We start from the raw sequence: 11,436 nt of genomic DNA, 5'->3' as shown, positions 1-11,436 counted from the left end.
AGGGACGAATTTGAAAAAGGCCTTTTTTTTAGAGACTAATTTGACTATTAACTCTTATTATATTATTTTAAAAAATAAAAATTTGTAAGAATTTAATTATAAATTTTTATCAAATATAAAAATTAAGTATAAATTTTTTAATCGTAAGAACTTAACTAAATTTTCGGTAAAACTATTTGTCATACCTATTTAAACCTAATTAAAGATAAAAATTCTGATTAAATAAATAGAAGAACTGTAATTACCATTTTTTAAATTCTTTTCCTTTATTTAATATCTGTGGTTCGACTCAAAAATCAAAATTTAAAAGAAGCATCTATTATTTGATCAACTTGTTGTAGGTAACCTAAAGAAAGATCTATGTATGCATGTAAAATGTGAAGCTAAGCATAAAAACCAAAAGCAATTTTTGTTTCAATGAAGAAAGGAATCAGGTAAAAGGGTTCTTGTCTCACAGTAGTCCCGTGTTCTCATTGAAAGATTAATAATTGAAGGGGGAAAAAAACATTTTAATAGCATTTTGCCATTTTCTAACTTTATTACTTAACATAGCTTGCTTCTTTTTCAGGCTTTGTTATCAAACTCGGAAGTTGCCACTTGCTTGATATTTCTTTGATTCCATACAATTGGGGAAGTGTTTGTTATTATTGAGGAGCCAGATACTTAATGCAAAGAACCCTAACTGTGTTTAAAGTCAACATCAATCACAGACACATTCCATTGCCTTGGATGTTAGGACTCTATCTTATTTTGGATCAGATCGTCTCATTATTTTCCTACCATGTAGCAACATTAACATATTATTATAAAAGAAAAAACAATCATGTCACGTTCGAAGGAAAAAAGTCACCAATCAGCACCACTTATAGAAATATATATTTCATATTTTATAATTTTTTCAATATATTTTTGTAAACAAATTTGATTATTTTACTTTGGCATATTTAATTAAAAAAATATGTAAATCAACATATATAAATATACACAAATATATAATAACTTATTTACTGACTGATTTTTAATTTATATAGAAATCTTTTAACAACAATATAAGAAGCAAATCTGATAGATCAGACATAAAGAATTATATATTTTTTTTCAATTCATGTTCAATCCTTCTAATTTTATCTTAATAATTGAATAAAAAAATATCCTACTCCTAATATTATTTTGAGACTTTTAGTGATGTTTATTTTTTTTTAGGTTTAAGGTTTCAGAATTGAATAAAAACCTAATATTAAAAGAACTTCATTCATAAATAAACGAAGCTGATTAAAGTGATATTATTCATGTTCAACAAATTCTAAATAATGGTCATATGAGGTAATCATTCTGTCTCATTTCTGTTGAGAGAAAACTTTATGATTAGCCTCTTACTTGTTTAGTACGAACTTCCAATTTATGTTCATAAGTTAAGTTTGAGAGGTTTCAATAACACTCATAGACATCATGTTCTAACCGTAACTCTTTTGACATCATCAGCTATATCCTGAAGTAGCATTTTTCTTTGATTAAACATGAATCCATTATTTCTTCTCAAAGCAGATTATTCTCATAACCATATTTAAGTTGTTAACATCACAAACCATCAAATAAAGTTATGCATAACTCCAAAAAGAAAGTGATAATATTATGAAAATGGTAAATATCAGAGAAAGAAATCAAACCAAAAAGGTTTGATTAATAGATTAATAAGATGGAGATGTAGTGTTTCTTTTTCTTTTTTTTACAACAACATAATTATTCTCTCTCCCTCTTTTCTTTTTGTACAACAGAAATAATAAGGTATGAACCTAAAATCTCATACATAATATCCAAATTTCTTACCGGTATAATATTTCCCGCGGCTCTGTACATAGCTATACGGCTATACTAGGGGACTCGCATGATGATGACGACTCGCCAAGAAACTCTGATCTTAACTTCATCAATAAGCGACCAAGATAGTTTAAGCCTTCTCCATCTCGACCTCCACCCCAAAACAAATCATGTGGCGAAGCCTCGACAAGAACAGAACCGGTGGTTGAAAGAAGCATGGTATTCAAGTGTGGGTATGTCGAGAATTTGCATTTCAGTGCCCTGTACATGACATCAATCTTTATGTTGTCCCAATCAGGCCTTACCTGCATACCCAAACGTAATTTTCAATCCTCTTACAAAAATAGGAGAAGGAACACATGCTTAGACATAATAACAGGGGTCGCTGAATCTGATGTATGTTATAAAATAACTTGCCACATTTTTGAATTCATAAACCAGCATATACTATAGTAACAACAACAACTACAATTTGCATATAATAAGAAACCTCCAATAGTTTTTGCTTCTTTCTTATATGCTTTTGATAACTAAAAAAAGACCACTGCAAAAGAAGGATTATGAATTGAAATACAACCAAAGTCATGGCAGAAACAAATGTATAAACCTAGTAAAAAAACATCTTTCCGGGAATAATCAAAGCAACAAACCTAGAAAATTACTATATTAGAGTTGGAAAAATTGTAATGGCTACATACTGTACAAAAACTGATTTATCATTGTAAATCCAATCTTCAGTATGTTACTACATTCATAGAATCATATATGGCTAGTAAAGAATATAAGCCACAAGGGAAAATAACAGTTGCCAAATTGTCTCTGAGCCAGCAAATGAAAAAACTATGTATTAACAGAGTGTTTCAGAAGAGTCTGAGAATCGCTTAGGATGATACCAGATCAGGTCGCTTCCTTTGCATTGACCTTCCTATTTTTGCAGCTTCTTCTGGACTTTTTGCAGATTTAATCTTTTCAATGCTATCTCTTGCAAGAGTATCATCCATACCAATAAACTTGTGAGCCTAATCATCAAATTATATCTGTAAGTGACTCAAGACCGCAAAGATAGAATAGAGGCTACACAAAAAAGCAAGTACCTGGTAGTAATGCTCCACACTCAACCAAGTCACATTATCACCATTTTCATCAGGCATTTGAATGGGATGGGGAGAGAAATTTGACAATGCACCATAAGGATCCCATGTTTTATAGAAAAATATGATGCTTGACTCGTATGGTGAGACAGTAGGATCAACAGCATAAGTTTCATCGAGTGACGGAATAGTAGGCAATATGTCTGGTAAGGGCTGAAGAAATCCACTGATAAGCATGTCAGGCCCAACCTGGATTACAGTTTCAAATAACATGACCTCATTAAAGAATGGCAAGGCATTATATATCAAGAGCAAGGCCATTTTTTTTGTGAAATTGCTTCACTTTAATTATCCAATGGTAGAAACATTTGATGGATTCAATGTTAAACACTTAGATCAGATGATACTTTATTACTTTTTAAAAGAAGAAAAGAAGCAAAATACTTCTAAGGGAAAAGTGAACCGATCCTACTAACCTGCTCATAGCAAACGTCAATTAGATTCAAAGCTTGAGACATCTCAACCATCCCAAGTTCACCCACAGGAGTTGGTGCATTCTTTCCACCAATGATTTTAGGAGCAACAAATGCATAGACCTGCAGGAAATAATGTGATCATAATCCCAACAATGTTAAAACTTCAAAAAATGATAAATTCAACTAAGCCAAAATAACTCAAGTTGAATTTGACACCAAGAAGTACAGTTGCCCATACAAATGAAGCGTTTTGTAGTGTTAGTGACTTCACCAATGAAAATGGAACCCCATCCCCTAAATAAAACATCCACATGTAGAATACAAATGAAAACAACTAGGCCAGGATTATAGAGGGATTGTCACAGATGAAAGGAAGATTCTTTTCATTCTTGTGTTAAATTTTATTTCCCATAGAACTTAATTACTTGTGTTAATTAAAATAAAGACAAGAAAATTCATTATCATGTTAGGCTCATGCAAAACTTCCATTTGGTTTTTCCACCTACCCGTTTCAAGTGGCCTAAAGATAGAGCATCATTGATGCATATTTTGGTGGATGTTCAAAACATCGAAAAGGATTTAGTTAACAAGGCTAGGGGCGTCGTGATTATCCATAAGTTTATCCATAACAGGACTGTTGCTTTTAATCAGTCTATAATCTACTACTAAGCATTAAGATGGTTACAAGAATATCTTGCTTACGGCTATATTAATAATAAACGGTACTTCCATTTTCACCCACACAAAGGGGGGAAAAAAAATGAAAACTGAGAAGAACAAGTACCTTGTGAATTACACCAGATGAAATAGCAGCTGCAGCTAATGTTCCTCCACATTCCCAAAATATTGAAAGATATCCTCGATCATGAAAATACTCCATAACATCTCGTGGATTTAATATGTCGAATTCAACAACTTCAACTCCTTTAGATGCAAGCAGCTTTTGTAAACTCCTCCTTGCACCTCTCTGTGTTACCACTATAGTAGAAACCTCAGACATGTCCCATAGGTTTGCTTCCTCTGGAAGATTGAGGGTCTGGGACATTACTATACGAATAGGCATATGCCCACCTCCATGTCTGGCAGTCAGTCTTGGATCTGATTACATTTTGAAAGATATAAGGCACAAAAATTCACATCCCTAGTTTCGTAGGGTGGAAAAGGTAATACTCACTGTCCTTCCGTACTGTGTTTCCACCCACAATAACAGCATCACTTCTACCCCGTAGCTCAAAAACCAGATTTCTAGATTGCTTACTGCTTATCCATGAGGCATGGCCACTGCTGGCGGCAATTTTCCCTATTGCAGCAAAAGAAACATAAGCAGTTCAAAACAGTGTAGTGTGTAACCATGAAGTTTTATATTCTGCCAGAATTGGTGGCCCTTAGTTAAGTTGTATAAACTGAGAACAAAATTAAAAAAACTAATTAGGAAAAATGAATAAAAGCTCACCGTCAAGGGTCATAGCATACTTTAGAACAGAAAAGGGAACGCGTGAAGCAGCTCTACAAATTAAAGGAGCATTGACAAGAATACAAGCTTTTTGGGCATCCTGCAAATAAAACAAAGAGCATGCCAATGCGAATATGTGAAGAAAAAGTAAATCAATCAACCCTGTAAATCTCCACTAGAAAACCAATATTTCATTTCAATAAAACAATAATGCAGATTTTCTCTCTTCCTCAAATTCAAACAGAAACTAAAAAGATTTAACATACAAAGAAGGTAATGATGATGGTGACAGGTGAATTGCACACACCTCCATAACTTTGCTTGTGAGGTCCTCTCCAAGGAGATCAACCTGCAAACCTTGGCTCCTCAGTGCACGCACAGCATTGCCCCTGAGATGCTGCAATGGATTCCTCATTCCAATGACAACCCTTTTGACCCCTCCCTGGTTGGTTTCACAGGCATGGTCGTTTATAAAATATCAAATATCAACAAGCACAAACTAGAGACAACAAATAGCATTGTACACCAGTGACAAACGAGATATAAATTTTGGTAAGGACTAAGTCACCAAATTTATCCGTGAAAAAAAAAATACAATATTGGGCATGTGCGTCCTGATACAGAGAAAAAATTTAACAGTATTTGAAGATTTAAAATGTCATATTTACAGACTAACAGGACCTTTCTAAATTTTCAGAAACTATGCTGAAGTTTTTCCAAGGATCAATGTACCCAAAGATTTATTTCTTCGTGGACTAGAAATTTAGAGAAACAAAAAGAAAACAAAGTCAAACCTGAACAAGAGCAGAAACAGCTGCATGATCGCCATGGCAATCACCAGGTTCCATGTTGAGGTATGCAGTGGCCCCGCGGCAAAGCTCCCCTGCAGCCGCCACAGCTTGTGCCTCGGCAGGAGTGGTGCCCTGAGCATATAGGTAGGCCTCACTAGCAACTGCGCCAGTCGGGGTGGTGATGACACAGCCAAAGTTTGGGTGGGGAGAGGTTAAGCCAGCAGACTTGTCAGCAAGAACGGCTGCACGTCGGACAAATGCAGCGTCGAAGGCATGAGGTCCATTGTTTGAGGTGCTGTGGGATGATGCCTTTGCCATACATTTGCAGATAATGGAGACCGGGCTGAGATTCAGACACAACGCCATAATCAACACTCACGAGCTTACTTGTCTTTGTAGCTTGCTTCACTCTCTGTTTCAGTTTGAGTTTTGTATCTCTGTAACATGTATAGTGGATCCTAACTGCCTAACTGCAATCAGTGAGAGAATTGTGTTAGAACCAACCTCCCTTTTGGGTGTGTTCTTCACCGTGTTCTTCTTCCACTATCTGAATTTAGCATTCTATCACTCTAACTCTAAATTTCAACAACTTGCAAGTAGCAGTAGCAATACAAAAAGTTTATATTTCAGAATTGCATTGTCCCATTACTCTTGATAAATCCTTCTCAGTATTCACTAGTCAGTTAATATCATTGCACTATCGGTGAGTGACCATATCAGCTATGAGGCATTTCATCATACAACTTGTGTGCAAAAGCAAACAAAAACGCCGAATGCAGAGGGCAAAAATCCATTATTCAATCCACGATTCTAAGAAGTTTAGAATATTCAAAATATCTTTTTAAGTTTGTTTAGATACAACAAAGAAATGAGAAAAATGTTACCGTACCAATGGGTGATTCTCAATTCTCAAACAGTGATGAGGCCAATCTCGCACGAGATGCACGTGCAGGTCACGTGTGGCGTTGAACATGCAAGAAGAAAGAGGAGGCTGGCGACTACATACACTCTAATTTATTAAAAATGATAGAGAAAAATAATAGTTCGTATTATTTTAAATTTGGATAGGTTATTTAAATATTTTTTTTATTATTTAATCTAATTAAAGTTTTGTTTTGTTTTTTATTATTTAATATTTATTCTTTTTTTTATCAGTAATAGTCCGTGACAAAATTGATTCTCGATCTTTCTTAATTTTCAGTTCGACTTCACAAGTCACAACTCACAACCTCTGAGTTGGTAATGATTTTAATATGATCTAGCACTCTAATGTGTCCTCATTTGTTGTTGATTCACGATGTATTGAGGTAAAACATTTTCCCACCATTGTTGCATATATATTATTCTAACAATAAATTTACTAATAGTATAATTTGAGGAATAGATTGACTCCTATCCCTGTCACTTTCAATCAATTTTTATTATAACAACAATTAGATTTAAAAAATACTTTGAGACAAATTAGTCATTTTTCAAAATAAGAAAAAGATCAATTTGTCCGACAAACATAATTCTCAAAAACAGAATAAAAATTTGATAGGACTTCTTTTTAAATAGCAATAAACCAAAACAAAGAGAAAAAAGGAAGATAGAAAGCATAGCGGGTCACAAGGAATCCATCCCATTATTTAACACTCACTCACAATAGAGTCAAATACAAAGTGAAATATAGGATAAAAAGTGCCATTCCAAGCAGATCAAACTAAGGAGCCAATAATATCTCATAACAATAACAAGGTACAAGAGCCATCCACAGGGCTTGGTGTAATGTAAATGCTATCACACTTATTCCTCCTCTTCTGCCTCCTCCAGCCAATTCACAAAGGGTTCCAATGCTTTCACAAAGGTTTGCCTGTACCAGTTCCAAATATGTAATTGAGTCAAAACCAAAATAGAGGGGGAAAGGAAACACTATATGGTGTCATGTTTTCCGGCTTGCATTACCTGCCCTTCGTGTTTGTTCCTTTGCGGAACCAATGAAGGATGGTGTCTTCAGCCAGCACATCCTGCTCGTAGAGCGATCTAATAATCTCCGGGAACAGCTTCATCAGTTTTGCATCTTCGTAGCATTGCATTTGTACCTTGTACATCAGTTCTAGCTCCAGTTTCCCAGTGGTGCAGAATGTGTTCAACAGTTCTGCCCAGGTTTTTACCTTCATCATAAGATACACAAATTTTATCACCGGTTTTCATTACAATAACGCGTTAGAAACCAATTCATCAAATGGTTTTTCTTGATAAGCTATTAAATGGAAAATTCAATCAATATAAACGGGACTACCTATTATAACAAATAAACGCGGCATACATTAATGCCATAATGAAACACATGCCAGATGCTAAGCAATACGCAAATAGGTATAGATGAAGCAGGTTGGAGAGATACCTGGCGTAGGGCTGAATTTGCATTCTGTTGCTGATTTTTCCCTGACCACTGGACAGCATCCATCAAAACATCCCACAAGACCCGGACAACCTCAATATCTGGCAATTTAGCATCTCGGACCCGCACCTTCACATTCTCAATTACTTCAGATATATCAACCTCCTCCGTTATCTGAGTTGTCAAAGCAGACTTCATTTCCTTAAGTTTCACCTCAAATATTTTCTTCTCATTGTACTCAACCAATGCCACTAGTCCTTCCTTGCTACAAGGTGACATTGAACAGACATGTAATGTAAGTTCCAGCAAAGAGTAAAAGTAAAGTAAAATAAAATAAAATAAGGCATGCCAAACACCATAGCCTATGAGTCTAAGTAAATAGCCACCTTCAAAGAAAATTTGCAAGACAAGGATAAGCAAAAGACCACATTAGACAATCAATAAGCTGAAAAAACAATCATCCGGCTATTGGAATAAACAAAAACATAAAAAACTTTGGAAGAGCAATGTCTTGTAAAAATAAAATCCATCATGCTACAATACCAAACAGTCTCGGTATTGATATATCCTACTTGTTGATAACAAGAATTACCTGAAATGCTCAGAGAAAGACTCGTTGGATCTTTTTGTAGGAGGGAAAAACTCCAAGAGGTTATCCTCTACTTTTCCTCTTTTCAGAATTGAAATAAGATCATCAAGGCTGTTGTCAATCAGATACTCCTTAAAGAAGTCAGTTATGAATGACAGAACTAGCCCTTTGGCCACAAGGTTATCCTTAAGAAGTGGTTGGAACACGGTCTCTGGTGGAAGACCAGAGAGCTTCTGGGAGAATGCAAGTGCTGTGAAGATTGCCAGCTTTTTCCTCTCATTTTCCTCGAAAAGCTCCAAGGACTGGAGGAACTTTTGCATAACATTTTCGAGGTTCTTAATGAGGAATGGCTTTCGCCTCAAAATCTTTTGTATGTAGATTACAGATGGTAAGATGACTTCACGCTTTGGCTCACACTCTATTATAGAGTATGGATGGCGCTCCCCCTCATCAGGCTTGGTAGTTCCGGGTTGTGTACGACCCCCAGTGAAAACAACCTACAGTAATGAAAATCTGAGGTGTAAGCGATCCACAGGACATCTTAAGTCGTACATAAATCAAGTAATCAACTACGCTGAAGGATCACAACACATTGATAAATGGCCTGATTGATGTTGCTCTAGATGGAATAAGTATGAAATAAAATATCACACCCAATGTCCTCCCACGTCATCCAAACAATGAAACTATGATTTGTTGTTTGTCCTATGTATCGCATATGCTTTGCAATGAAGAAAACAAATGGCCCCTTCATGGTGAACACTGAACAATACAAACGAAACGTAAGATAACTAGGATCTCTCTTATGCTGTTTTGTGACCTGTGTCTAGATACGGATACATATCATGATATCAAAATAAACCTGCATCTCAAAAACCCATCCACTGGGGTCCTCATTGACTGCGATCACTATAAAGAAAGACAAACCACGAGCAGAGAGTATAAAGAAATTTTTTGCACAAGCATGCACGCAAATTAGAAAATGAGGTCAACCATCTAAGCGTGCCCACCATAATAGTTACAGATATGAAAGCATGATACCATAGGACAATGACTTATAATGTGACTAAGTACCCCCTACAATGGAATCCAGAATCAAAGATTACCAAGTGCACTCCTAAAACCCATAGGATGGAGACAAATTATTAAAAAAAAAATCTCAACAAAATTTTTCAGCTGGGTTTGACTTGCCTCAAAAAAGGTGTCACCGTATCTTGAGAAGTTAAGGTCTGAAGATTCAATGTTCTTAGCAACAAGTTCCTATAAAAATAAATCACCAAATCAGAATATTGAAATTATCACTATAAGTGAGAGTGCGCAATGAAAATAGTCAGTCAAGAAAACATGATATAAATTGCAACAGTAATATTACCAGATCACCAGCATTATCCAAATAAATCTGGACCACTGCATCCGCGAATGCTGCAGGGTCCAGTGGCGCTGCAATATTCCGTTTGCGGGTCTTAATCCGCGTGCCACTGTAAATGAGATCAACAATGAATAAGAACCCATATATATATAGGAAGTACCATCATAATATCAGCTCATAACATGACCATGTTATACATGTACATAGCCAGAAATATTTGAGAGTAACATGACTTAAGTGATCAATCTCTAGATTGATATGAATATTATATTGCCCATTCTGTATTGACACTATGTAACCCTAAACTGTGACAAAACAATGTTCGTTTAGGACAAGTTTAGATGTTAGGAGTAGAAGGTACCATGTTCAAAGTTAAAATTCTGTTTTCTGAAAGAAAGATTCTTTAGTTAAAAAGAATCACTTTTTTTTTTGTTATAATAAAAAACAACTGCTCCCTTGATCTACAATACCACCGTACATAAACATAAGAGAAAAACCCAAAACAGCCCTGAAAATTACCTCAAAAAGACAATGAGGCCCTTAACAAAAAAGTCAATGTTATTTTTTTTGCACAGGCTAATCAGTCCCAAAAAAAATTGGGTGTTTTTTTTTTTTCTTAAGGGCCTCCTTGTACTCTCGAGGTAATTGTCAGGGTCAGGATGGGGGTATTCACTCTAAACATAAAGAGGGGGAGAAGAAGATTACAATACTTACCCAAGAGTGGGTCTCTCCTTCGAGCTGCAAGAAACACAAATCACGATTAGTAAGGGGTTAAACAGTATATAATTTTCAAGCACTAATCATTATACACACTTTCCATGACTAGAAACAAAAAAGAACAATTTTTATTCGAAGAAAACACAACATGATATGATTAGGTCAATAATTAAAATCAACAGAACCACCAAATTGATGCCGGATCAGCTGGTGCCAGATTTATCACCAAAAAAAACAAGTGCTAGGTTTTCTTCTTTCTCAAAGAAACAGGAAAATTTCACAAAGATTCTAAAATCTAAATCCTCTGGATCTAAGAAAGATCACGAGATAAGAAAAGATGAAATATTTTCGATCCAATAAAGGTAATAACGAAAAAAAAATATTTGATGGTAGCTAGAACGAGATCGCATCGCAAAGCTTGGATCAGTGAAATGATAAGGACAGAAGCAAAATCGCAGAGGTGGAAGTAAAAGGAAGAAGAGTACCTCATAAACCAAGACGAAGAGGAATCGGAAGATCGGTGAGTCTGCGACTCGTTACTTTTTTAGAGAGAGAAAGTTAGAGAGAGAAACAGAGAAGAAGAAGAAAAGAGAATAAGGAACGTAACTTTGATCAGCACCGGCCACCAATATTTATGTTGTATTCTTTGTTTATTGTTAATTTTAATTCGTTGTTTATTGTTAATTCCGTGATTAATTATTAATTAATTAGTTGTTACTTTACTACTCTTAATTGTCGGTTTGGCATGT

The 11,436-nt window shown here is 35.3% G+C and overlaps 2 protein-coding genes across 3 annotated transcripts; both read right to left on the bottom strand.

The window, feature by feature from the left end:
• Positions 1–1,661: 1,661 nt before the first annotated feature.
• Positions 1,662–6,658, bottom strand: LOC107635149 (cytidine/deoxycytidylate deaminase family protein). 2 transcript variants are annotated; one of them, XM_016338528.3, is made up of 10 exons: positions 6,519–6,658; positions 5,633–6,099; positions 5,146–5,280; positions 4,839–4,938; positions 4,560–4,685; positions 4,170–4,483; positions 3,386–3,505; positions 2,913–3,158; positions 2,712–2,837; positions 1,662–2,123 (listed from the first exon to the last, which is right to left on the bottom strand). In XM_016338528.3, the coding sequence occupies exons 2-10, from the start codon at positions 5,993–5,995 to the stop codon at positions 1,860–1,862; spliced, it is 1,794 nt and encodes a 597-aa protein (XP_016194014.1). In that variant the 5' UTR covers positions 5,996–6,099; positions 6,519–6,658; the 3' UTR covers positions 1,662–1,859. The 2 variants fall into 2 exon arrangements, with proteins under 2 accessions (XP_016194014.1, XP_088341800.1); XM_088485674.1 differs by lacking the exon at positions 6,519–6,658 and having other exon boundaries at positions 5,633–6,472.
• A 574-nt stretch (positions 6,659–7,232) lies between these two features.
• On the bottom strand, positions 7,233–11,436 carry LOC107635148 (uncharacterized). The gene is made up of 8 exons (XM_016338525.3): positions 11,173–11,436; positions 10,685–10,708; positions 9,974–10,079; positions 9,793–9,861; positions 8,605–9,098; positions 8,016–8,277; positions 7,574–7,782; positions 7,233–7,481 (listed from the first exon to the last, which is right to left on the bottom strand). Exons 1-8 carry the CDS (start codon positions 11,175–11,177, stop codon positions 7,415–7,417), a joined length of 1,236 nt encoding a protein of 411 aa, XP_016194011.1. The 5' UTR covers positions 11,178–11,436; the 3' UTR covers positions 7,233–7,414.

The sequence above is a fragment of the Arachis ipaensis genome, chromosome B4, assembly GCF_059453495.1.
Source record: "Arachis ipaensis isolate K30076 ecotype BB chromosome B4, ASM5945349v1, whole genome shotgun sequence".
NCBI lineage: Eukaryota > Viridiplantae > Streptophyta > Magnoliopsida > Fabales > Fabaceae > Arachis > Arachis ipaensis.
This window is presented reverse-complemented; position numbering and strand designations above follow the sequence as displayed.

What these genes read in the sequence shown, in the direction of transcription:
- LOC107635149 (XM_016338528.3), bottom strand. Translation starts at nt 5,995, where the DNA reads ATGGCGTTGTGTCTGAATCTCAGCCCGGTCTCCATTATCTGCAAATGT. An exon ending in CATCTGGTGTAATTCACAAG is followed by an intron (nt 3,506 to 4,169) that starts GTACTTGTTCTT and finishes TATTTCCTGCAG; the next exon opens with GTCTATGCATTTGTTGCTCC. An exon ending in GTGTGGAGCATTACTACCAG is followed by an intron (nt 2,838 to 2,912) that starts GTACTTGCTTTT and finishes TTTGATGATTAG; the next exon opens with GCTCACAAGTTTATTGGTAT.
- LOC107635148 (XM_016338525.3), bottom strand. An exon ending in AAGGAGAGACCCACTCTTGG is followed by an intron (nt 10,080 to 10,684) that starts GTAAGTATTGTA and finishes TCTCATTTACAG; the next exon opens with TGGCACGCGGATTAAGACCC. An exon ending in ACGGTGACACCTTTTTTGAG is followed by an intron (nt 9,099 to 9,792) that starts GCAAGTCAAACC and finishes TCATTACTGTAG; the next exon opens with GTTGTTTTCACTGGGGGTCG.